This window comes from Callospermophilus lateralis, chromosome 4, assembly GCF_048772815.1.
Source record: "Callospermophilus lateralis isolate mCalLat2 chromosome 4, mCalLat2.hap1, whole genome shotgun sequence".
Lineage (NCBI taxonomy): Eukaryota > Metazoa > Chordata > Mammalia > Rodentia > Sciuridae > Callospermophilus > Callospermophilus lateralis.
In genome coordinates, this window is record NC_135308.1 from 34,380,812 (window position 1) to 34,408,364 (window position 27,553).

General features: G+C 39.3%; 1 protein-coding gene across 3 annotated transcripts in view; it reads left to right on the forward strand.

The window, feature by feature from the left end:
• Positions 1-27,553, forward strand: part of Stox2 (storkhead box 2) — a 223,683-nt gene that overhangs the window by 178,831 nt on the left and 17,299 nt on the right. For 2 of the 3 annotated variants that reach the window (XM_076853691.1, XM_076853692.1), the window contains exon 3: positions 24,674-24,826. In XM_076853691.1, coding sequence (XP_076709806.1) covers positions 24,674-24,826 — 153 coding nt within the window. Of the gene's footprint in view, positions 1-7,962; positions 8,015-24,673; positions 24,827-27,553 lie in introns of those variants that run through there. The other variant, XM_076853693.1, reaches the window with a different exon arrangement.

The window sequence follows — 27,553 nt, forward strand, 5'->3', positions numbered from 1 at the left end:
AGCAAGGCTCCAAATAACTCAGCAAGACCCTGTCTCTGAATAAAATATGAAAAAGGGCTGGGGATGTGGCTCAGTGGTTAAGCACTCCTGGGTTCAATCTCTGTTTAAAAAAAAAAAATCAACATTGTCCTTAGGATTTAAAGATTCAGAATCTCATAACATAGTAATCAACAGTACTCAAAATTACAGTAGCTTCTGAAGGACCAGGATAACTTCAATTTGTTTGAGAAAGGACAATTAACAGTTCCAAATATTGAGATGTCATCGATATTGGACATTTTCAAAGACATTAAATCAACGGTTGTAATCCTGGCCACAGAAATGTGGGAATAGAAGATACAATTCAGAAGCAGTTCATGATTTGGGAATTTTAAATACGTAATAACCAACATTGAAAATGTATGGATGGCCTCAATAACCAGGTATAAAGTAGGAGAGTCAGTGGATTTGAGGATACGATCGATAGAAATTGTCCATTTCAAAAAAAGTGATAATAAGATCGAAAAAGTAAGTAAACAGAGCCTCAGGGATATATGGGACAATACTAAAAATGTTCAGCATTTGTGGAGTAGCCAGTGTTCCAAAAAGAATACGATTTGAAGAAATAATGACCCGAAACTAAATTTGATAAATGACCTAAACTTTCAGATTTAAGAAGCTGAACAAATCTATTCAGGATAAATGCAAAGAAATCCAGACTAGATACATCATAAACTGCTGAAAACAAAATAGAGAAAAATCTTTTTTTTTAAACCATATTTTAAAAATTCTTTTAATTTGTTTTAATTAGTTACACATGACAGTACAACGGCCTTGACATATCATACATTTGAATCAGATGGGATATAATATCTCATTTTTCTGAGTATACAGGTTGCAGAATCATATTGGTCATGCATTCACATATATACACACAGTAATGAGAAAAATCTTGAAGACAGCTAGAGAAGTATGATACACAATATGTAATAAAATATGTTAAACAATTGCACATTTTTCATTAGAAACCACAAAAGCTAGGATGAAGTGGAACAATATTTTTGAAGTATCCAATGAACATATCCTTCTAATATGAAGATGAAATAATGTCATCCTTAGGTAAAAGAAGACTAAAATTATTCATTACCAGATGTATTTCAAGGGAAATGCTGATCAACAGGGAATTGTGCCAGAGGAAATTTTGGAACATCAAGAATAAAGGAAAAACAATGGCAAATATTTTGGTAAATATAATTCATTATTTTTGAGTTCTTTAAAAAATGTGAAAAATGATAGAAAGCAAATATTAATAGAATAGAGTTTTCATGTATATAAATGTAACACAGGTGGCAACTATAACATAAAGGAAGAGAGGGGAAAGGGTCTAATATGATAACAAGGTTTGCCAAATGAAAATGCTAATTTTCAGCAAACTGAAAAAATTAAGTATAAAAACTGAAATGTCTAGAACAACTAAAAACACTATGCAAAGAAATATGATTAATAATCAATAGATAAATTAATATAGAATAATAAAAGTATTCAAATAATCCAAATGAAAGTCAGAAAGGCAAAACAAAAGAACAAAACGAAGAAGGAAAAATAAATCATGTACTAAATGATAGCTATAAAAATTACATTAAATATAAGGTGTTTCAACATAGCAATTAAATAACAGATTTTCAGCATGGATTTTTTAAAAATGACTGAAGAATATGCTGTCTGCAGTACATTTTAAATAGAATAATAATTTGAATAGCTCAAAACAAAAACATACCTACAGAATAAAGGTAAAAGGAAAAATGGGAGAACAAGTAATAGCAAGTAATTGTAAAAGCAGTGGACAGATAGCCAGTAAGGATATAGAAAAATTGAGCAATACTATCAAACAACCTGATCTAATTGACATTTTTAAAATGTTCCTCTTCCAAATAGCAGAATACACATTCCTTTCAAATCCTCAGGGAACATTTGCAAAGATAGGTGATAGTTTGAAACTTAAAACAGACCTAAAAACTGTTAAAAGAATTGAAATCATCCAAAAGAAGTCTCTTGCCATAATGGGATTTTACAGAAATCAAAAATAGGAAAATAATTGATAATATTCCAAATACTAGTAAATTAAAGTCTACTTCCAAGTAATCCATGGATCAAAGAGGAAGCTTCAGAGAAAGTAGAAAATCTTTTTGAGTGAACAAAGATGAAAACAGAGTATATCATAATTCATATGAAGCAGCTAAAGTAAGTCTTAGAGGGAAATACATAGATTAAGTGCTCATATTAGAAAAGAAAAAAGATCTATACTGAGCAATCTATGCCAAAGTAGATAAAAGCAAAATAAATCCAAGGCAGGTAGAAGAAAGAAAATAATAAAGATAAGATTACAGATCAATGAATTTGAGAATTCATTGAAAATATTGGAGAAAACCAATGAAATCCAAAGCTGAGTCTTCTAAAGTATCAATGAAATCAATAAACCTCTGTCTAGATTGACAGGAAACTAAGAAGACACAAATTTGCAATATAAGTAGTAAAAGAGGCTATAACACTACTGTCCCCACTAGAAGCATAAGCAAATTCCCAAAACAGCTCTGTGCACATAAATTCAACAATTAGATAAAGTGAACCAAATCCTGGAAAGAATAACTTGCCAAAGCTTACACAAGGAGAAATACACTGTCTGAATAGTCCCATGTCTTTTTAACAAATTTATTTTTTAGTTAAAACTTTACAAAAGGTTCCAAAACTAAAATACTTCAGGTCCAAATAGTTTTACTGGAAAGTCTATGAATCATTTATGAAAGAAATACTATCAGTTTTTCAAAAAAGAAAGAAAGAAAGAAAAGAAGGCAGCACTTCCCAATTAGCCTTATACCCCAACCAAAGATATTACTATAGAAAAAAATGGCGCGTCAGTGTCCTTTGTGAAGGTTGGTGTAAGAAATCTTCTACAGTATATTAGCAAATTGGATCCAGCAATATAAAAAAATAATAAATCATGACTGAATGAGATAAGCCTTGGGACATAAGGCTAAATTAGGATTTGAAAATCAACCAATGTAACCCACCACATTAACAGACAGAAGAAGAAAATCATATACTTTTGATTCAGAAAAAGCAATTGAACAAATTCACATATATTCATGATAAAAATCTCTTAACAATATATGAAAAGAAGGCAGATTTCTGGGCCTGGTAAAGAACATCTGTGCATATCTGCAGCTGCCATCAAATTTAATGAAGAAAGACTGAGTACTCTCCTTTAGACTGGAAATGGGACAAGGGTGTCAACCTTCTGCATTCCTATTCAACATTGTATTCAAATTTGTATCCATTGGCATAAAGCAAGAAAAAGAAATAAAAGGCTTGAAAGGTCCGATGAAATTGTCTCTTTGCAAACAACTTGACTTATAGAAAACTCCAAGAAGTTTACCCCCCCCCCCCAAAAAAAAAAAAACCCTGCTAGAACTACATTGCTAATTGGATTGTATTGGTTCTTTTTAGTTACACATGACACTAGAATCCATTTTGATATAATTATACAACTATATCTTATTCTAGTTAGGATCCCATTCTTATGGATGTACCCGATCATGGGATTCACTGTGTTGTTTTCATATATGGGAAGTCTGAAAAACAGGTCAGTAGTTTATGAGGCTGAATATATCCATATCATAAGACCCAGCAATCTCATTCCTAGGACATGCAACATGGATGAACTTCAACATTATGCTCTGTGAAGAAGCCAGTATCAAAAGCTTATATGCCACTTATATGACATTCTAAAAAAGGCAAACCAATAGAGACTAAGAACATATCAGTAGGTTCTCCAGAATAGGGGTGTATAATGCACAGTATGAGGGAATTTGGGGGATTGATAGGACGACTCTGTATTAATGTGGTTTCTAAAAATATTGTACTTTCACCTTTTTACTTAAAGGAAGCACTTTACAGTTTCTCTCTGGCACATCTGAATTGATGTCATTACTACTTTTGTTTTTTTTTGGCCATTATTAGGTGAAATAAGGACTACTTGAACCCAAGATTGAGATATCAAAACAGTTGATCTGGTAGCAGAGACAGTGACTCAGTGAATAATGGACAGGTAGTGTATACAGTATGAATACACTAGACAAAGAGATGATTGACACCCCCGGCAGAATGGATTGGGACAGCAGGAGATATCATCACGTCATTCAGAACAGCCTGCAATGTAAAACTTATGAATTGTTTATTTCTGGAATTTTCCACTTAATATTTTCAGATTGTGGTTGACCACAAGTTAACCTCAGAATGAAATCACAAATAAGGGGGTGACTACTGCAGTTGACTGGTTTTAGGTGCTGAGCATGTGAAGTGGGGAATACAGCAATACAAACTGTTCTCATTCTGGAATAAAGACAGAATAGACATTAGGAGTCAGCCAGAATCTATGGAGATCTAGAAACCGCTCTGAAGTTTGTCAGATAATGATTTACCCTTTCTAACAGGTTTTTGTTGGGGCCTGTAACAAGTATGAATTCAACCCAGATATGCCCAGCTCAACTTTGTAATGGAAATGTTTGGGCAGTGTTTCTTTACTTTACACTTTATCTGGACTGAGTTTGCAGTGTTTTTCCCTCTTATTCATAACTTTTTTTCATTCCTCAGTTAATTGGAAGCACCTAGAGGTCAGGGGTTGGTTCTATGGCTATATCTCCTTTAAAAAAAAATATGGCAGCCTTTGCAAACTTCATATTTTTCCCCTGATTTCATCTTACAGAGCAGGAATGCAGTCCACAGAAAGACTAACTTGGCTATAATTAAATAAGCCAGCAATAAAATAATTCAGCTTCTCAGCTCTTTGACCTTATAACTAATTCCAGCTAAAAGAGCTCAGAACTCAGTAATGGTCTTTCATTACCATTTACTTGTGATAGTTTTGAAAGCTGTTGGGGAATGCGATTTTCAAGTATAGTCATTGTTTTCCAAATTGGGGACACATTTACCCCCAGGGATAGGGACCCTACATTGGCCAATTTATTATTTGACCTCAAGATAAATTAAGCAGACTCTCTGCAGGGTCAGTTGACCTGTAAATTTGGGAACATAGTGTTGAACAGTGTACTATGTCCAGTGTCCAATGTAAACAATTTTTTTTTAATTTTCTTTTTTCTTTTTTACTATTAAGTTGTGTAGCAATCTGTGACAGTGTAGAATGCATACTTTGCATTAATTTCAGGGAGTTTTCAAAATGGAATCAGTTTTAACCCCTATATATGGGAGGCTTCTTCGGGCATACCATCACTCTTTGCAGTTGAAAGTTCTAGGGAGGAACATCCGAGAGAGATTCAGGCATGTTTGGAAATGAGTAGTTCACAAATCCAAATACTATTGTAGTAATAACAAAATGGAGAAGGGTGACATTTCTGTTTTCCACGTTTTCCCAGAGTTCTTATATATAATGTTAAAACCATTGAGAATATGTCCTCTCAGTTTTTCTCATTTTCATCTTTTCCCTCCTTTTCTTCTTTGGTCATTGATTAGAAGAATTGAGAGAAAAAAATGTAATTTATACCACTGCTGTAATATCAAAAATCAGATATCTGCATATTTCATTTATAATTTCTTATCCAAAGTACATTTGGAAGCTTGGAGCTTAATTTTTCAATTTATTTGATTCTATTTAATGTACTGTAGCGTATATCTTCCCATTACTCCACAACATCAGGTGTGGTCAGGTCACAGAGGGAGGCCTGCACTGAGAATCAAGAGACCTAAGCACTGTTCTTGCTTTACTGCAAACTCTTTGTCACCTTGAGCAAGTCACCTCCCCCACTAGGGTGCTAAAATTATCTCCTGTCAAATGATGTACTAGCTGACTTTCAGTGTCTCCTCTAGCTCCAAAATGTCATTATTTTATGTTCCTAATCCTGTGAGAATTGATCTGATCAAAAGACTTAGGAGAATTTCAGTAAGTAGCAGAATATCCATGTTCTTCTCTGAGCGTTCGTATTGATGCTCTCTTGTGCTTGTAGGGATAGCAAATGTATTTGCTCTTTAAATATTTAATTTTCTTGCCTATACTGTGCTGTATCTAATCCAGCTTTAATTGAAATTGTTTCTTCCCCATTAGAAAAATGCACTTAACTCAGTAGATCTTCAGTTATAAAGGCCTTGAAAATTCTGGAACTTTTAGTTTTCAAAACTGCTTTCCTCAAATTTTTAATTTGTGTTTTTTTTAATCAGATTTTATGCAACCAGGAAAATCAGATCTGTTACTGGTGCCCAGGAATTGCTATTTACATTGTTTCTTTTTTTTTCTTTTGTTTCTTTTTTCTTCTTCTTCTTCTTTTTTTTTTTTTTTTTTTTTTTTTTTGTGTGTGTGTGTGTGTTGTGTGTGTGTGTGTGAATTTCTCAGTTTGAACTAATATTCTACTTTGGGCCTACTCCAAATGTCAGTCTACTGCTGTGGGTAGAGTCTGAGCAATTAGTGTTAAGGCCATGTGCTACTATTAGAAACGCTTTCCCCATGGTACTCTAATATTCATGCTGGAAATTTTGGATAGTACATTCATGAAACAGAAAATTATCTCTTACCTCCCTCTGCTTCTCTCTTCCCTGATTCAGCACTCTGCATCTTGTTCAGGTTCCCATGGTCTCCCTTTCACCTTGTCTCAGTAATCATCTTCGCTCTATGGATGCATCCTACGCCCTGGTGCCAGCATAAGCCAAACATTCAGCATCAAGAACATCACTCTTCTGGAAAAACTTATGATGATTTTCTCCACCAACTTAATGTTCTTCAAAAGCGTATCCCAGCCCATTTCGTAGGCTTTATCTTTGCCAATCTCTTGCATATGCATCCTTCCATCCTAGCCAAGCCAGATAGCCCATCAGCCATTCTCCAAAACATCTTGCACTTTCTCGCTACATTGTCTCTGCTTATTCTGCTTCACTGCCTAGAAAGACGCATTTTCTCTTTTTTCTACCTTTACTTACTCATCCTGCATGGCCCACTTTGGGTGCCTCTTCCTTCCCAAAGTGCTTCCCAGTTCCCACCATATTTTTTGGACATCTCTTTTTCAAAAGTAACCATCTTTCTTCTACTTGTGGCACTCTTTCCCTCTTTGCTTTGAGTGACTCAGATATTGATGCTAAACTCTGAGGACAGGAACTATAACTCATTTGTTTTTATATTCACCTGACAAAAAAAAATAAAAATAAAAACAAAACCCACATCATTTCCTAAGTGTCGTATTTAATAAATGTCTGTTGACTTGAACTAGGGTACAGTGAGTGTAATATTGTAACACACTAGGATTTTTTTTTTCTTCTCTATGGATATAGTCTTGCAAAGCAGAGAGAGTCTTGGCATCTCCGACTTCTGGTGGTGAGAGGAGGCAAGAGAAGTCCCTGAGGAAGCCACACCTCACCTGCCAACCTTCCTTCCCATAGCCAGCTGCCCAGAGTTGAGCGGTAATTGTTTCTGGATTCATGGAGGGGTGAGGCTTCCTAAGCAGAAAGCCTCCTGGTGGCTATAACAAATGCCACGTGAAATGCATTGCATATTAAGGCACGTCATTTTCTGATCCTTTAAAGACTTTCTCAATCTGATCTGGGACCACCCTTTATGCTTCCTCTCCCTTTACTTCCACGTATAAGAACTGTCTTATGATCCTCCACCTCTTCCTGTCAATACTTCCACACCTGAGTTTATGTTTCCTCCCTCCAGCTCCTTCCTTCCTTCCTTCCTTCCTTCCTTCCTTCCTTCCTTCCTTCCTTCCTCCTTTCAGTATATATTAATTTAGTGCTAGGCACTTTTTAGGAATACATTTGTAAACACAAAACATGCAGAAATCCCCTTCTGCATGGAGTCTATGATCTAACATGTGGGACGTCCTTTCTTTTTTCTTTATAGTGAAAGTTCACCTTTCCTTGAAGCCATTTCTGATTGTTCTAACCCAGGTTCTTTTCTCCTGAATTTTCAGGGGCACCTGTTTCCTGTTCCCTCCCTGTGACAGACACTGCCTTGTATTCTTTGCACTTGTTATGTGTGAGTATCTCTTCTCCTTGAGTGCATTTTAAGCTCCTTGAAGGTAGAGACCATGGCATTTGTTCATGCAAAAGTACCAATGTACATGCCTTGCATTATGTACGCTATCTTGCACATATTTAAATTCCCCAAGTTACTATAGGACATTGCAATTAGGCACCCGGTAGATATTTTTAATTGATTTAAGGATATTTATTGCTTTCTGCTTTATCAAGTGCAGCAGCTCTAAGACTGTGCTAGACCATTAGTCATCAAAATGTTTATTAAGATTCTGCATGACGATGTCACTAAGTGCTGCTACTATTTAATCTTCTGCCAAGGAACCAGTCGAGTGCCAAGCACAACCTCTGCCCACACCTCATCAACTGAGCAAATCACCTCTGGGATATTCTATATGATGTTTGTAAATCTTTACCGTAACACCAAAGCTGTTATGAAAAGGAACAGGAGGTGCTGGGGGCAGGAGGAGGGCTGCTAATTATGGCTGGAGTCAGTTCTTAAGCTTCCCTGTCTATCAGATATTGGTGTCAAAAACTTCAGAGTGCCTTTCTTACCTGTCTTTTTTGATTCAAGGCCACTGGGTATTCATCATAAAACCTGTCTTGCTATTAGTAGGACAGCAAGAAAAGTTTGTGGTTATTGTTTTGACTGATCCTTCACACTCCTTTGCATGGAGGCTCAATAAAAGTCTGCTGGCTGAGGTTGGGGGGCAGTCAGTCAGAAGTCTTAGACCCAGGGACCTGGTAGTGCAAGGATCCAAGCTGTGACCTTCACCCCACTGGCCCCATGTGCCAAGTAAGCAATTGACTTCAAGTTAAATTTAAAAATTGAGGGATAGTTCTATAACTATTTTTGTTTCCTGTGGTTATTATAATAATGGAGAGGCAGTAGCTTTCCTGGTTCAAATCCTCCCTCTGATACATAGGAGCTGTGTAACCCTGAGCTGTTTAACTTTCTGAGGAAGGAAATCATATTTGTACTTGCCTGTTAGGGTTCTCATAAGGGTTAGAAGTATCTGTATATAAGTACTGTAGGCCCACGCAGAGATGGAAACTTGCATGTTCAGATTTGAGTAAATTTGGATACATTTTTTAAAATAATTTTTTCCATCCTCTTTCTTTCAATATTTGGATGTTTTTAATCGACTTATTTCAACTGTTACAGATTATAGAAGAAACTTGGGTCTCTGTCAAGAGGTGGTACAATAACCTAGAGATTCCCCCTGCCAACGGTCTTAAGTTGCCAGGGCTAAAGATATCTCCACTTAGATCTTAATTTCTTATACATTTGTCATATAGTTACATCACTGCATTCTTAAGGTGCAAATTTTTTTAGGTATAGTTCTGACCTCACAGTGATTAGACTATGACTGACAGAAATGGCCTGAATTGTGTGAATTTGGGTGGATTGAGCTTAGTAGAGTCACTTCAAGTCGCTTTGGTCGGGGGCCCTGGTGTGGGACACAGGCTGAGACCACAGCCTAGGTCAGAACCTACAGCATATCAAGTGAACATTGGAGGGCGAAATCAAGACCAAACTGTTTATCATAAAGCATAAAAGTATTGATGGGGTCTTTTAAAAGTGCTTAAAGGAGGCCTGATTTAACAGCTAGTGTGGTATGGACAGTGAGACATAATAACCAAAAACCTACCACAATCTTACGACTACACAGAGTCCAGAACAAGGGAGGGGATGGTGCCATGTGGAGAACAGAGCTGGTGTCCACAGCCTTGTAAGAGGGAAATTGACTGCCAGTAAAGAGGGAATCCACAAGGGCAAATCATTGGAAGGTGGAGGCACTGAAGAGGTGCTAACAATGTTCTGATCCCATGTATTGTGTGTTATTCACCAATAAATGAAAATATAGGCTGCATGCTTACTAGGCTTCCAAAAGTGTAGGTGATGAGAGAAGAGATGATCTGGAAGGTAGAGACCAGATTGCTTGTTGTAGCTAGTGGATAAGTTAATGAACTGAGAAGGGATGAGTTAACAGACTGAAGAGGGATGAGTTAACAGCTCCCTGAGGGAAGAATGGGAATCATTGTGTGGGGTGATGGGAGAGGCCGATTTGGGCTCACCAGAACGTATGTGTGACTTGTGATGGGGTCTGAATCTGTGGAAGGAGATGTTTGAGAACAGGCTGAATCCCAGGAATTAAGAGACGTTCTGATTCTGGTGGGATTCAAGCTTGGGGACCCAGTCAGGACCCTTCCAGCTCTGAGATCTGGGAGAGCCTGGCTAATGGTTCCTTGTGCTCTGGTGCTTCCTGTTTTAGGTTTCGTCTCCACTTTTCATCATGGCCTCTCCTGCCCAAATCTAGTTAGTCTCTGAGTATGGGATAACGGGCGGGTGTGTATTTCCTGAGTTGAGATAGTGAGGGGTGCTTGCTTGGGAATTACTTTTGGTTTAATTGATTTTTTTTTCCCTTAATTTATTCTTTTCCACTGTGACTCTATTTTTTTCTGATACTCCTGTCATTCTGTCCTGTCACTCTCAAGTCCCGCCCCTCTTTCCTCCTGAGATGTTGACATGTCGTTTCTTGTACTGTAAATAAAAGACCAAATGCTCTGCCGACATTTCTGCTGAAGTGGGGTCCTTTTGTGTATGTGTCTTGAGTGTGTGTACGTGTGTGTGTGTGTGTGTGTGTGTGTGAAAACAACATGCACCCATATGTGCATGAGTTATTCATTGTGGGTGGTACGGATAATATCATGAAAAGGACGTTTTGATGCAGATATATAATTGATTTTTTTTTGCCTTACTGATCTTAGACATCGAAATTAAAAAATAGAAAGAAAGAAAAGGCACATGAAGCAGTGACATAAAAATCCTATGACTCCTACCAGTTGTGTTGTAAGCTCAGAGAACCTCACGCTGAGAGCGAGTTCCTGGCATAGTGACCTCATTCCCAACGCTGGCTTTATCGGCAGGCAGCAGCAGAGCTGCACTGGCTGCCCAGGCTGCAAGCCTGACGGGGATGTGTCGGGAATGATGAGACCGGGGCTTGCAAAGACTTGCACGGCAACTGGAATTCGTGACAGATAGCTCGCTGCAGCTAAACTTTGATCCAGTGTACTGTAGAACCGCCTGTTACACACACGATGGAGAGTCGTCCTTCATCACAATGAGAATCCAGCCTTAAAAAATATATATAGGAAAATGTGTCAGGTGTGTAATTATGGACTGGTGAGTATATTAGATGCCAGATGAATTTTAATGTGTGTGTTCTTTCTTCAAGTATCTGGAGGTATGTGCCCTTTTTAATGTTCTGATGATTAACAAAATATAAATTGGTGTTAATGCATGTGAGGCACCTGGGCCCCTTGGAGAGAAGCATGTGCCCCATGCAGCCCTGTGCCTGGGCTCTGTCCCTGACCTAGAGTCTCTGCATTGCACAGACAAAGGAGCTAGCCCAGACACACACGGAGGCTGTAGCTTTTCTTGGAGCGATGACTCATTTCAGCTCACAAAGGATTCTGGGCAGGGTAGTGAGAAGTCAGGTTGGCTGATCCATCCCTATGACTTCACTTTGCAGAGAACGAGCAGAAGAGGAGTGACACTGCAGATTCCTGAGACACTGCAGTGGGACATTGGCTCAGTGCAAGTGGCTGTGATATATGGGATAGGCATGGGACAGGATTCCAGCTGTTTCATGCAAATAGGATAAAAGAATGGTAAAGAGGATTCCTCTCCTTTTTTTTTTTTCCTCCTTTCTAAAAATCATTACCAGCAAAGTATATTCACAAAGCCTTTGAAAGGTGCTTTCTGCCAGCTTTTGAACTGAACTTGTGCCAGTATCTCAAGCCCTGAATTAAAAGAAGAGCTGAGAGTTCTGGAGCTCATTTTTTAAAAGTAGAGCTATCAAGGTAAAGTACCTGATTCCTGTTGTGTTCCACGGGCCCTCAGCAGCCAGTCTGAAGTGCTCATTTAGGATACTATTACTCAGAAGTTTACTCTTTCTTCTTATTACAGATTCTAGGACGTCCGTTTCTGTTACTGGCTCCTTCTTGCGCTTGGATGCAACCCCCTAGCATGCACCAGGCTTTAGCATCAAAGCTACCTGGGAGATGGAGCCAGTCCAGAACGGGTCAGGTAGGTTCCCCCTGCTTTTGTTCAATAGTTGTTATGTGCAAAGAAATATGGTAAAATGTCTCTTACACCTGTGCTGAGGGTGAACTGGACCCTGAAAAGTGGACTTCCCGTTGGAGTCCTCCTGCAGCCTCGATCTTACATACAGCTCAAGTCCTCTGTGGAGGCTGCCCGCTGCACGAGAGCTCACCAGTGTGAGTCATTGTCACACTAGAACTGAAAAAGTCAACAGCTGTAGGACTTGCAGATAGAAAACAAACTTTTTCACATTTCCATCAGCTGTGTGTATCTCTCTCTCCTCGGAGAAAGAATTCTAGTAAATACTATTTGAAATTTTTTTTTCTCAATTAATGTGTAGTCCCTGAAATTTTGCATGTTATTTGTCCTGTGATCCTACATGCAATGCACTAAAATCCATGTAAAATCCTTGTTTATATGTTCAGGGGCTGTTTCCAAGTCTAACATTGTATTGGAGCTGCTCTGAATGACTAAGGAAGTAAGCGTATTTCACTATGGTCTGCTTCAGGATTCCGATTATGACAGCTATTTTCTTACAACATTTATGGGCTTTTTACACAAAGCTTTTTTTTTTTTTTTGTTAGCAAAACAGTAAATGTTGGTCCTTAAAAGTATCATTCCATGCTCCATTTCCAAAGTGAAACGTGGCACATCTGAAAACATGGTTTTACCACTTCATCCACTGTGTAGTTTTAGTGTTGGTGTGTATGAAAGGTATTTCTGAGAGTGTTGAATCCTTTACATAATTTGTAAGGATAATTAGAATATCTTAAAATAGTGCAAACTCCATATTAGATAGGACCCTTGCACCTCTCTTTTCCTCTTACTGTTCCATCCATCTCCGTAGCTCGGCTTTTCATGGAAGAAAAGGAAGCATGTTCCTTTTCTTCCTTGTCAAGGATGCGTCTGTGCGTAGCACATTGCACCTTTAAGGCAAACTTGGGGATGTTAAGTCTGTTTGAAAGGATGTTCGGTCAGGAAAAACACAAGTGTAGTATGTTGAGGATGTAATTGCATAATACTCCTACACCCATCCATTCTACTTATTCTTAAAAATCCAGTTCGAAGTCTCTCCCAGTGGGAGAGACTACCCCCAACAGATAGTCATTTCTTAATCTTTTAAACCCCCACCTTAAAATCAGTTTGCTAGTCATTCATGTATCTTTTTGTTATAGCTCTTTAAGGATGTTTGGAATATTAATGTGAACATTTTATAATTGATTATATTTTCATGTCTTTGTATCTTGTTTTTCTACTTAGATTGTAAATTCACTGGAGGTAGGGATCAAGATTTGTGTCTTCTTCTGTAATTAGCATCTCCTTGCAGTTTCCTATATATAGAAACTGCTTAGTAAATACCTGATTCAGAGGGACAGCAAATGAGAAGTATTCATTTGTTGTGGAGTTAGAATGGTCTGTTTTGTTCATTTTGATGGAACTGGAAGAGATCTTGTTAAGTGAATAAACCAGGCACAGAAAACCAAATATCACATGTTCTCACTCATTTAAGGAAGCTAAAAATATGGGTCTTAAAGAAGACCAGAGTGCAACATTGGTCCCTGGAGACTGTGAAGGGTAGGGGAGAAGGATGGAGAGAGGCTAGACAGTGGGTACCAAGCTGTAGTTAGATAGGAGGAATTAGTGCCCGTGTTCTCTAGCACCGTGCAGTAACCATTGTCTTCCATAATTTATGACATACTTCAGAATAACCGGAAGATTTCAGAATCCTTCAAAATACAGAAACAATAGATGTTTGAAGAAACAAAAATGCTAACTCCCTTATTTGATAATTACACATTACAAATATACATATCAAATTATCATCTCAGTATTCCATGGATATATACAAATACTATGTGCCAATTTAGAAAAAAAAATTAAAGAAACTTCACATGATAGAGTAATGGTAAGGTAAACCTTGAGAGTTATGCAAGTCTCTCTGGAAATCATGGTTATTCTTCCTGTGAGATACGTTCACATCTGGGAAGGCTGCTCATACGCTTTTCTTGTAAAGAACTGTTATCATTAAGAGCAAATGGGAATGTGAGGCTCTAAATATGAACATTAATTATGGTTTGCTTGGATTTTGTTGGACAAGCCTTCCCTAAGGAAAGGAGGGTGTGTGAAACTCTGAAAGTGGGTGAAAGTCACTTTATTTCTTAGCCTACGGGGCATTTTACTACGAGCAAAGCACTGTAATGGCCATGAGCATCCCAGGCCCCATGGGAAACCATTTAACTTCTGGTGCCATTGATCTTTGCACCAAGAGGTCTTACTTAAGCACTGAGACGTCTTTCCCTTTTGTAGGTGAAGGATTGGCCCAGCCAAAATTTTGAAGTAGGCCAAGGTTTCTCTGACAGCCTTATTACTATGACATACTGTTCCCCAGCTGCTTCCTCTAAAGCCCCCGGTGCAATGTGTGTTTTTCCCTTTGGCCTTCTAGCCTGTGATAAATCCCAAAGTTAGAAGTTCAATGTATCTTCACTTTTCTTGCCTTTCAGCTGCTATTCCATTCACTCAGTGCAGGTGCTCACAGCCACCAAACAGGAGGAAAGCAATCTGATTAAACTCATTTAAACGAGCATAAGAAAGATCAAACTGCCCTCTTAGCCTTCGAAAAGATGTTTTTCTTTCAAAGGCTTCTTTTTAATTTAAATGAATTTCTTATTGGTATAAATTCAGAACATTGTGAAAGAGTAAGTTGATTGAGATTAGATAGGCTTGGGGAAGATATTCTAATACTACTATTTATTAAATATTTCTTAGGATTTTAGGGTCAGTACAGCACTCAGTATTCGTTACCTCATTTAATCCCATCAATGATTCTGCAATAAATGTCACTATGTACACTTTGCAGAAAAATAAATTGAAGTTCAAAAATTAAATAATTTGCCCCAAATCATGCAATCAGTGAGGAGCAGAACTGGTCTCTGAATTTCATGTTTTGATGATGAAGTATGTGGTCTTTACCACTGTCTTGTAATTCCAAACTTAGGAGAGAAACGTTGCTTAATGGTACAGTGAGTTGCAAGTTTTCTCCATGTGTCCGTTCTGACCTGCTTTATTTCCATTTGTCCCTCTAAATTCTTACACGTTTCTTTCATAACTGCATCTATGCCTATTGAAACGAGAGGGTATTCTGTTGTGGGGGAGTCTGGAGCAGTGATTCAGTCAAGTTTTGTTGTAATTGTAGAACTGTTGGTCTGTACACATTTGAATTGAAATTAGGCCTAGTTCCATTACAATTGTATTTTACAGGAATCATTCAGAGTAGAGTCATGATACCTAAAATGATGAAGCAAAGAATACAAAGGTTGAGAAACCATTAAAGAAACTTTGACTTATAAAGAGAGGGGCCGAAAATAACCCTGGAGAAGTCAGGCTGTTTACTGAATCATAGCTGGGAAACCTCATCAATGGGAGCTGGATCCTGTCCTATGTCTCCAGAGCAGAGTAGGTTCTGCCGTATCATGGAGTAGGAAGAGAAGTACATGATGGCTCCAAATAGGAATTCAGATTCTTTTCTTTTCTTTTTTTTTTTTTTTTTTTTTGAGTGGGGAGAGGAGTATCAAGGATTGAACTGAGGGGCACTCAACCACTGAGCTACATCCCCATCCTTATTTTGTATTTTATGTAGAGACAGGGTCTCACTAAGTTGCTTAGGACCTTGCCATTGCTGAGGCTGGCTTTGAACTCAAGATCCTCCTGTCTCAGCCTCCAGAGCCACTGGAATTACAGGCATCCTCCACCACCCCAGCTCAAGGCACTTATTACACAGGAAAGGAAAATGGCATCTTTCATAGGAGCTCTGGTTAGCCAGGCTCATTACACAACTGTGTGACATCTGAGAGATCTCACCAACTGTTGTCAGCTAGGACTGGTATTTCATCATGATTTTATCCCAGGTGATAAATGGCTTTGACGTAATTCTGGATGAGGGACTAGAGATCCGGGCAGCAGCTTGTATTGAGACCATCTGGCAGATAGCAGGGCCTTGCCTTGCCTTGTCTTTATGTGTGGGACCTTTTTATTCAACAAACATTTGAGTGCCTGCTATGTAAATAACACTGCTAGGGTTTAGTCCACAGTGCCTCACAAATACCACCTTTGTAGTAGTTGTTGGGCTATAATGTGAATGAAGCCTTAGCAAAGGTTTAGTGCTCAAGCGTGTAATTGGTCTGATGGCTCGTGTTTCCTTCCTAACTTTGCAGCTGCAATCTATTGTGAAGAGCCAAGTGGTCCAGAGGGTTAGATGTTATGGGTCACAATAAGATGTCAGGAGTCGTCTCTGGGGTTAGGGAAGGCAACTCCCTAGCAGGGCAGTTCTCACCCACTGCCCTTCTCTCCCTGCCACTCTACTCTACCCTTCTTGACTGGTCTGCCTCTTACTCAATGACTGTTATTCATCAGGAGTCGAATCTCAGTGTGGCATGACTGAAGAAGGTGTGTAGCCTGGCATGATGACGGTTCCCTCTGTACATCTGGGAGCTGATTGATTTATCATTTCTCCAGCTGCCCATCTCCACATCACACAGCTGATAAGCAGAAGCGAGGGACATGGACTCATTTTGGTGTGTGTTGTGCCCTAAGTCACAGTAATTACTACTCTTGAATCAGCTCTTACTAGAAGTTTCTTAATGGACATCATGAACCTCATTGTCATTACTAGAAGCCTTCTGCATATGTTCACTTTTGAATTAAAAGTTTATTCAAATTAATAACTCAGAAATTGGACTTTCTTTAAGAGGCCCTTCACCTGTTGAAATAAAGATTGGGAAACCTTAGAAAAGCTTTTTAGAATTTCTAAATATTCTAAAATACTTTTTTTTTTTAATATTAAATCTCCTTCCACTGACTATTACAATAAAGACCCAGCCTTGGACTGGAGATGTGGCTCAAGCAGTAGTGCGCTCGCCTGGCATGCGTGAAGCCCGGGTTCGATCCTCAGCACCACATACAAACAAAGATGTTGTGTCCGCCGAAAACTAAAAAATAAATAATAAAAAAATTAAAAAAAAAGACCCAGCCTTAAGGTTTTGAAATTAGTGGCATTTAAAACAGACCTACAGTAAACTGGTAAAGGTGCCTTTTGCAATCCCAGTTTTCTTTCAGATTTCAAATGCAAACATTTGAAAGTCAAGTACGGTAATCTGGTTTCAAAGGAAACTCAGAAGCAAGGGAACTAATGGGAGCCATATGCTCCCCCCACACCAAGGGTGCTGTGGTCTTGCAGAGAGAGTGTAGGAAAGGAATACGTGTCCGTTTCAAACAGCTCTTTAAAAAACACTGTAGTAGACCTTCTGTTAAAAGAACCAGACAGCATCTATACATAAAATTGGGGTTAACAAATTGAATTAAATTGTAAAACACAAGATTTGTCTGATGCTGTGCATCAGAGAAACTGTTCACTTAACTGTAACCTCAGAGAGGTTATGATTTCCCCAAGCTCAAGGGCATTTAAGATAAAACTTGGCAAGTTGGTAGGTTTTGTGAATAGTGTGTTGAAAGAAGTACAGTTGTATTGTCCGTGTGGCCTCCATGCACTTTACACACTGGGGTGACCATTTTTATGAGGAGTCACAGTATCAACTCCATGCAGTAATTTTATTAGAATCTATAATTTTTATTTGAGTGTTAATTTTGGCAGCATGGAGATCAAAAGAGTCATGTTTGTCCTGAGTAACAAAGCTGAATAAGATTTTGAATTAGAAAGAAGCCTTTATTATAAGGGAAAAAAATAATAGCTAGTATAGTTAGCCATTTCTTTTAAATTTTCAGCTCAAATGAGATTAAAATGTTTTTCCCCCAAAACACGGAAATAGAACTGGACACAAGTACCTTATTATGATTTTCTGCCAGAATTCTGCTGCATTGATTCAGGATCATGGGACTTTGGAGTTTGAAGGAATCTTTGAAATAATTTCATCCAAACCCTCATTTTACAGATGAGGAAACGGGCACAGAGTGGGTAATTGTATTTTTTTTTTTTTTTAAGATTCTGGGTTCTTATTAGCATATCTCTTGCATGCTTTCTTATATTGGGAATTTCTCAATTATAATTTAGTACCGTTTCAGAATCATATTTGTAACCAGGTTGTTTTGGTATATGAACTTCATTAGAGTCAGAGGTAACTGTTCAGCACAGACTATAGTTTAACATTTACTGTGAAAAACAGTACCTAAAAATAAACAGGAAAACAAGATAATTGATACTAAATGCAAACTTGGGGTAGGGGTAAAGCACAGATTATTGAAAGAAGGCTAAGATGGAAGATGGATGTTGGGGTGCCTTCAAGAATGTCATTTATTATGATGCAGTCCACTTGGGAAAATTATGACTTTCGTTTTCTTACATAGTTACATGAAGATGAATACTTCAAGATGAAATAGATTTTTTGCTTTTTTTAGTAGGTATCTTTTGGAAAGATGGATCTCATCCCAGAGGGAATGAATGTTCATTACCATGGAAGTCACATCTTAAGTGTTGTGTTATTCTCCCTCCAATGCAAAGGTTGGGAGTACAGAGAACCTGAATTCATGACTGAAAAGGACAAAAATAGCATTCATAGAATACAGTACTTTTTCTAAACCCACATATAGGATGATATAGGAATAATTTTGGAATTTGAGTTGCCTACAAGTATTTGATACATAATAGCCATTCAGGTATTTCTTGAAAGGATAAATTATGTGCTAAATTTAAAAAAAATAAAAATTCCAACTAAAATAACTGGCCAAATGCTCAAAGGGAAAATAGAAGTAGGGGTTTAAGTAGTAAAAATGGATGTGCTAGATAATATTTCCCCAGGTAGAAATGACTAGCTGTAGATAATGAGGCAGAACAAGTTGGCATCTGCAGGATTTCCACTTGTCTCAGGCCCTCGTCGGCAGTTGTGTGAACAGAGGTAGCTGTCACCAGTTTGGTCTCCACAGTTACTCCAGAGGGATTTTCTAATGCAAATAAGTCATGTGATTCCTCTATATCAAAACATGGGTGGTGTCCTATGATCATCAAAAAATAAGATCTAAGCCTCCTGGTCTGCCAAGATCTGGCCTTAGCTTTTCTTTGCACCTTACCCTCAGCCTGCTCTAGCTGAGCCCCCAGCACGCACAGCTCCTCAGGCTCAGCATGCTGCTGCATGCTGTGCATGCCCTCTCTCCTTCCTCCAGTGGAGGGTTCCATCTTTCACTCCACTCATGATCCACCCCAATAATTATCTTGCTCCTCATGCAGATCATCTGCCAAAGCACTTTACCGGAAAGCAGTGTCCAAATTTTCAGTGACCTGTTTTAAATATTAAATGCTCTTAAAACCTAAATTTAGCTGGGCGTGGCACATGACTATAATCCCAGCAGCTCTAGAGACTCAGGCAGGAGAACGGCAAGGTCTAGGCCAATCTCAGCACTTTAGCAAATCCCTAAGCAACCGAGTGGGACCCTGTCTCTAAATAAAAACATAGCCAGGCAGAGTGGTGCATGCCTGTAATTCCAGTGGCTCAGGAGGCTGAGGCAGGAGGATCTCGAGTTCAAAGCCGGCTTCAGCAACTTAGTAAGGTCCTAAGCAACTCAGTGTTGCTGGGCATGTGGCTCAGTGCTAACTGACCCTGAGTTCAATCCCTGGTATCAAAAATAAACAAACAAATAAATACATATAAAAACATAAAAGGGGATGGGGGCATAGCTCAGTGGTTAAGCACTCCTGGGTTCAATCCCTAGTACCAAAAAAAAAAACCAAACAAACAAAAAATGTAAGTTCACTTCCTAGTGTCGTATTTTCATGTCCTTCTACACTCTTAAGTCCACTTAGAAGTTTATTGAATGCTTACTTAGTACAAAGCACTGTGTTTGGCGTTATCTGAATTATCCTAGATTTAGCAAATGTCCCCCAAGGACTGTACTTACACGGATGTTTGTAAGAAAATAAAGCTAAAATAAAACATATTTGCTCCAATTTTTTTAGTGCAGTAGCACAGAATGAGAGCAGTTTAGAAAGACTTCATTAGCCTACAAAGTACCTATGAGCTTGTAGTTAGCTTTATGAGTGTGTTCAAAACTCATCCTAACATTAGAAAAATCCATTCTAAAAATTATTGACGGTAAGTTATAATTAATAATTCATGAAAAATGCTGTAGATTGGTAATTTCCTAGATTATGCTGACCAAAGTTATTGTAGCAGTATTTATAGTCTCTTATTTGAAGAAATAAAAGTGATCTAGTTATTGGAAGAATTTTCTATTAGCACATTTTAAGATGACTAGTTGGTTCATTAAATAGGTTTGTATAAGATCCACAGAAAATCTTGGTAAACTTGCATGTGTTACGTTTTGAGAGATACCTATGATTTCTTAAATATGGATTTTTAAAAATACATGTTCTAAATCTCACTCAACATTTTTTTTTTCTGTGGTAACTACTGTATTTGGGAAACTATTGATGAAATGAATCTGGGAGAGTCTTAAAAATTGCCTGGTTAAGTATATTTGGTCTCTTTTGAAATTATTTAGCAGAAAATATTAATAAAACCACCAGCCTTTAAAATGCCCCCGAGAAATTCCTTGAATTGTACTATTATAAAATGGTTATTCATTCCTTCAGCAGCCGTATTGGGTGTCCAATGTCAGTACTGCTTTATTGTCAGAACCAGGAAATGTGGCGATCATATCCTTGTCATGGAGCTTACATGCTAGTGGGAGAGAGGCATACACACACACACACACATTCAGAGAATGGACACAGTGAACTCAAGTCATGTTGGAACTGCTTTAGACAGTGGTCAAGAAAGGGCTCCGTCCCAGAACTGCAGACGTGGTTGCGTGATGGAGCACTTACCTAGCATGTGCTAGGTCCTGGGTTCAATCCCCGGTACTACAAAAACATCACGAGGACATGATGTTTCACCTGAGACCTAAAGGAGGAGAAAGAGCCATTCCTGACAAGGTCTGTCTGAGGAACATCCCAGGCTAAGAGCACAAAAATTAAAAAGACTTTGCCTGAGTTCAGAAAAAGCCTGGTATGTTCAAAGAAGAGAGGAGGTTGTGCACGTGGGATAGGAAGGGAGATGGTGCGCAGACAGGTGTTCCAAAGGAACAGGTGCAGACCCCACAGACCCTTGCAGGTCTAGTGAGGAGTTCCGATTTCCCTCCATAGGCAGTAGGTAGTCACTGGAAGGTTATATGCAGGAAAGTGGCCTGTTTTATAATTTTCCAAGAGGACCCTGGCTGCTCTGTGTCAGGAGCAGGAAGGAAGGCTGGGCATCATTGAGACATTGTCACCAGCCAGTTTGGAGTTGAGGTGCCAGTGGACAGGGTCGGGGGTTGTTAACCCTGGAGATGGAATAGAGGGAACAGGTCCAGGAAGCATTTGGATGTAGAGTACATAGGATTGCTGATGGAGGTGGGGGATGGAAAGGAGGTAGAAAATAATTTCTCATGATGGAGTATAAAAACAAGATGACATGGAGATATTTAAGCATCCAAATTCCATTTTCATTCTATACCCCGAGTTCAAAGTTATTGCATATATTCATAATTATAATGAAGCTGAGCTTTTCCAGAGCACATGCGATTCTGACACACTGAAAGCATGCTGCTTCTTATGGTTGGCTGCAGTACATGAACAGAAATTAACCAAGAAGATGCAGTGAAACTAAGCAAATAGTTTCAGCCCAAAGTACAAGGACATGCATGATGTAACGTGTTAATTTTGCTAATCGTCATTTCCTTTTGAAAGAGAAATTTCCTCTTGCAACCCATACACAATCAGGAAATCTTTCAACCTGCTTATTTCAATCACAGGGTATAGAAGAAAGATGGAATTTGGATGCTTAAATATCTCCATGTCATCTTGTTTTTATACTCCATCAGAAGAAATTATTTTCTAGTCCTCGCCATTGCTAAGGATGGCTTTGGTCTCGAGATCCTCCTATCTCAGCCTCATGAGCCACTGGGATTACAGGTGTGCACCACCACACCAAGCCATACCAATTCTTTTAAAAGGCTGAAATACATGGTTCTGGGCAGTGGCAAATTTGCTCACTCAGATGGACCTGGCCCACATGATTATGTCATTTTTTCAATCTTTAGTGTGAATTGAGCTTCCCCAGTCATTGAGCAAAGCTCACATCCTCAGTAACAGCCCCAAATTCTATGGAATAGCTTCCATCTGCTGTTCTCCCACCAAATACTGTAGGACTTTTGCAGAGGGCTTCTCTTTGTTACACTTACGTCTCAGAAGTCTGTGAGTTGTAAGTTAGATCAGTTCTGGTTTCTGCTGATTTTTATCTTCGTGGACCTTCTCCTTTTCTGAATTTGGGTATTTCTCTCTTCCTTTGGCCATTGAAACAGTGTACTGTTCCTCTTCTCATATCCGTCTTGCAGAGAGTGGAGCCACAACAGAGCTGGTGGAGCCTCCTGTGACACAGGGAAGGGGAAGGAGCTGGACTTGGCAGGGGTTCAGACCTCAAACTTGGACACTGTCCTACTGCCCTGTCTGATGCACGTGCTGGAATATCCCCACAAATGGTGATCTCCAACTCTGTCACCTGATTTTGTCCATCAAACTATTTTCCTTCTAGTCCATCCAAGCGGATTCTGGTTCTCCCAGAGGACCACTGTACAGTCCTCCAAGCAAGGGGTTGTGGTTATGCACAGCTTTAAGTGACAGTGAAGACGGTGATCTGGTCCATCCCAGAGCACCCACCATCTCACCCTGCTTTCAGTTCTGGCCAGCCACAGTAGCTTGTGACTTGAGAAATCATGCTTAAAAAGCAAAAAGGGAGAGCTCATGTAAATATGTGTGGGAGATAAGATAGGAACTCATAGATATGTATGCTCCTTCCTTCCTTCCTTCCCTCCTTCCTTCCTTCCTTCCCTCCTTCCTTCCTTCCTTCCTTCCTTCCTTCCTTCCTTCCTTCCTTCCTTCCCTCCCTCCCTCCCTCCCTCAGGGATACTCGTTAGGAGCACTCGACCACTGAGCCACATCCCCAGCCCTATTTTGTATTTTGTTTAGAGACAGAGTCTCACTGAGTCGCTTAGCACCTCATTTCTGCTGAGGCTGGTTTTGAACTCATGATTCTCCTGCCTCAGCCCTCCCAGCTGCCACCTTCCTTCTACAGGACTTCTTTTCAATTGATATCTTAGAGAACCTCAAAGAGTAAACCAGGAGGCACTCAGGTGTCAGGAGCAGACTCCCCTGCTCCCCTAACATCCCCCTTTGCTGGGTTACTCCTGCCCCCTGAAATCTCAAAGAAAATTCTGGGGATCCCTGGAGCATTCCTTGACAATCACCACACTATGGTGTAAAAATTTTTTAAATGAAGATGGATATTTGCATTGCAGGTCGACGCCTCTTTTAAGAGTCGCCATCCATAGCCTCTTTGATACAGGGTCTTCAGCGTCTCCTGCTCTCATTACTTCTTTTGGGGGTCATATGCATGCATATGTCTCCTCGTGCATTATTATCTGCTCTCCTAGTGCATTATTATCTGCTCTGTCTTGCTCTCTCCGGGCGTCATCCATATGGCGCCCACACATCTTTCTGCTGTTCCATCTGCTTTTGTCATTCCTTAAGTTCCTCCCATGGCTCACCATTCCTCATAGGAGGAAGGCCCCCAGTGCTCCACTCTCCTCTCTTGGTTTTATTCATGTCCCTGTCTGCCTTGTCTGCTCCTCCCCAGAAAGCACCTACTTATAGCTCCTACCAGCACCAAGGCCTCCCCAACTCCCAGCTCCAGGAACCCTCCTACTCCTTAGTACTGGATTCATATTGCACATACTTAGATAAACTTTACAACTTCCTGTTTTGTTTTTACTTTTTTGTTTTGTTTTGTTTTGGCAATGCTGGGGGTTGAACCCAGGGCCTTGTACAAGCTAGGCAAGTGTTCTACCACTGAGCTACATCCCTGGCACAACTTCCTACCTTTGAGCCTCATCTCACTCCCAGGCCATGGTGTCCCACCTTTCTTTCTCTGCTCTGAGCAGTCTTCTGTTGTGCCCCTGTCAATTAGAATTGTGACCTTTGACCTACTGTCTGTCTCCTTCACTTAAATAGAAACCACAGACAGGGATGTTTGTGGGGAGGGAGCCTGCTCACTTTCTTTCTGCAGCTCCCAGGCCCCAACAGATGTGTGATCCATAAAGGCACTCAGCATTTGAATGAATGAATCATCAAGTTACCACGGATGCATTTGGGAAGATGGGAATGGCAGTAAATAAATCAGCTCCAAGTTAATAAAAACATAAATCATTCTTCAAAGTCTCACTGCTGCAAGACTTTCAGGACTCTTCCTATTCAAATGAGATCTCAGGTCTTAAAAGGAAAGTTTTATTTGTTGATACTTCAGGAGCTTCCACCATGTGTGGAAGTCCCTCCATCCGAGTGGAATTGGCTGTGGCCATAACCAGTTGCAGCGTTCAGGGCTGGTAGTATTCATAATTCATAATCCAAGGGATAGAGGGTAGTCGTGAGCAGGCATGTATATGTGAAGGTGTGTGTGTGTGACAAATGACTGGGTGTTTTAATGAACCGCTCACTTGAAAATTGTCTTTCTGCAGGTGATGTATCACCAATCAGTATGTCTCCCATCAGTCAATCTCAGTTTATTCCACTCGGGGAAATCCTCTGCTTGGCGATATCGGCAATGAACTCGGCAAGAAAACCTGTCACCCAAGAAGCACTGATGGAACACCTGACAACTTGTTTTCCAGGTAATGAGAAACAAACAGAGCACTTGCCAAATGGATATGTGTGCTGGTGGCTGTTGGACTTCAAAGGGATCATTCTTGTCACGTTTAGCTATAATGGGGCGGGGTGGGGGGGCACTTCACCAAAACTATCCAGAAGCCTTTCTTCCTCTGTCATTAAAAGTCAAGGCACCTGAGTTACATCAAAAACAAGTTCATCGCTTCAGCTCTGATAGTCTTTAATTGGCACTGAGCAAAAAGAAAATTAAATCAGAATCCATAAAGAACCTGGCAAAAATGACCAGGATTCTATTCAAAATTTTCATCCAAAGTAATTAAACTATAGAAAGAGTAATATTCAGAGTAAACATATTTCACAAGTTCATGTCATGGCTTGGTGAGCTTTAAGAAAGTATTATTTGGTAAGTTAGTTAAGATTTCGTTTTAAAAGAAAAATACAAATATTTGCTTTTCTCCTAAATATTATAAAGATGAAGGCAATAACCCAGGGGCTGTAGGAACCACATTTAATGCTTCCAAGGCGAGAAGATGTTAGGAATGGTAATAAGCTAAAGAATGGATGCCTCATCTCAGCCATCCCACGTCTCAGCTCCAATGTAATGTTAGCACTCCACCTGCAAGGCACAGAATCCTTCCAGAGTAGCCAAATTTAATTTTTCAGAAGAACTGGAAATTCATTTTATGTGAAATCCCTAAATTTCCTTAAATGCTACAATTTGTGTGTTTGTGTGTGTGTGTATGTGTGTACAAGTATACATACACACACACAAACACAAAAATTGTATATATCCCAGCAACATGTGGATCAAGTAAAATACATTTTGGGGCCACCAGAATCTGTTCCTAGGGTGAAATAGAAATTATATTAAAAATGAATGCTTGCTCTGTGTGGTGGTGCACACCTGTGATTCTAGCAACTCAGGAGGCTGAGGCAGGAGGATTTGAAGTTCAAAGCCAGCCACCAGCCTCAGCAACTTAGCAAGAGCCTGGCTTAAGAAAAAAATAAAAATTAAAAAAAGAATGCTTGATAGATGATAGATTGTTCATTCTACTTAGAAGAGACCTTAGTAAATATAAGCTATGAGAATGCTGGATAACAAATGATACAGAGCATTAGGGGCCTGTAGCAATAATTGCTTATTTATCTCCTTTATCTGTGGGTTCCCCAGTAGTCAGCTAATTCTGCTGAGGCCTAACAGAGTGGTCATGCTCTACCTGTACCCCCATCCTTTTTAGAAAAGAGGCAAGCAGAGGCTCACTTTGCTGGTAGGGATGGCAGAAGCACAAAAACACAGGTCCTTGGTACAAGAGTTCCTCAACCCTTTGATCTCACTCTGCTAGCATTGCATGCCCCAAAGCAAACCTGACCATTCCCAAAGTAAAGGTGTGGGCAAGTGTACCCCACACAGGTGGAAGGTTGGAAGTGCCAACTCTAAGCGAAATGGTAATCTACGTGACCACACTGGGTTTCCTGAGAGAAACTTTAAATTTCTCTCCTAAGTGATTCTTCCTTCATTTTTGATTATCTGAGTAATATATTTTGATATTATGTGTAATGTTTAAAAACTATAATATGAACCCACCCTTGCAACCTATAAATTATCTTAAATGTTGTAATATTTTATTTTCTCTGAATTTTCTTCACTGTCTGATTGTTTCTTTTGGTAAACTTGCAGCAGAACTTTTTCTTTCAGTAGTAAGATAAGCAAAATCCCAGGGGACAGTGTCTCAGAGGGGACAGATACTGTTGGCAGATTCTGTGCTTTTGTGAAGGATGGCCCTTCTTTCTGCCTTATTCCTGGGTAGGCACATGTTATCAAACAACCCAGCAGCTTTTGAAACCCTTGCATTTTTATATAGCTTCACAAGAGATCATATAGATTTTTCAGAATTGGCTACTCAACTTCCCGTTTCTGAAAAGAAAGAGAAAGAACACAGAGTCAGCATGTAATGGTAAAATGCTCATCACCGGAAGCAGCTGGTAACAGTATCACTAAGTTGAAGTACCTCATAGAGAAATCCATAGATTATCTGTACTTAAAAGAATAAGTGCTTTGCTAACCTTTATGGTGGATGAACAGAAATCCCAAGGCCTTGGTCTTCAGAGGAACTGAGAGGAGCTAACTAAACTTTCTCTGTGACACTGGTGACTATTGACCAGCTCCAGAAGTTTGGAAGGACACCGTTCAAACTAGAGTCTAGGACAGCGGTTTACAAACTATGGCCTGCAAGCCTAGTGCAGCCCACCACCTGTATCTGTAAATAAAGCTTAACTGGAACTCAGCCGTGCCCGCTGGACAGTGTATTGGCTTTGGCTCCCCATACTGCACTGTCAGAGTTGAGTAGTTGGAACACAGATCATATAGCTCCCAAAACCTAACATATGTACTATCTGGCTCTTTACAGAAAAAGTTAGCCAACCCCAAGCTTAGGACATAATGACAATTATTTAAAATTTTGTTCAGCAATAGTTCCAAATTTTAAACTAGTATTTCATTAAAAAATGAGATATTGTATCCTGCCTGCCTTTTTATTCTTTCTTACCTCCTTCCTCCATTCTTTTCTTTCCCTCCTTTGATTTTTTTTTTTTGCCTTTCTTTTGCTGTCACTTAAGTGACATCAGAACAAAACACTTTCAAAAACTCAACATTGTTAGTTTTTTTTTCTGCTTGAAAAATGTTTTTTTAATGACAGTACTTACTATCATATTTATATTTTTTGTTTTTAAAG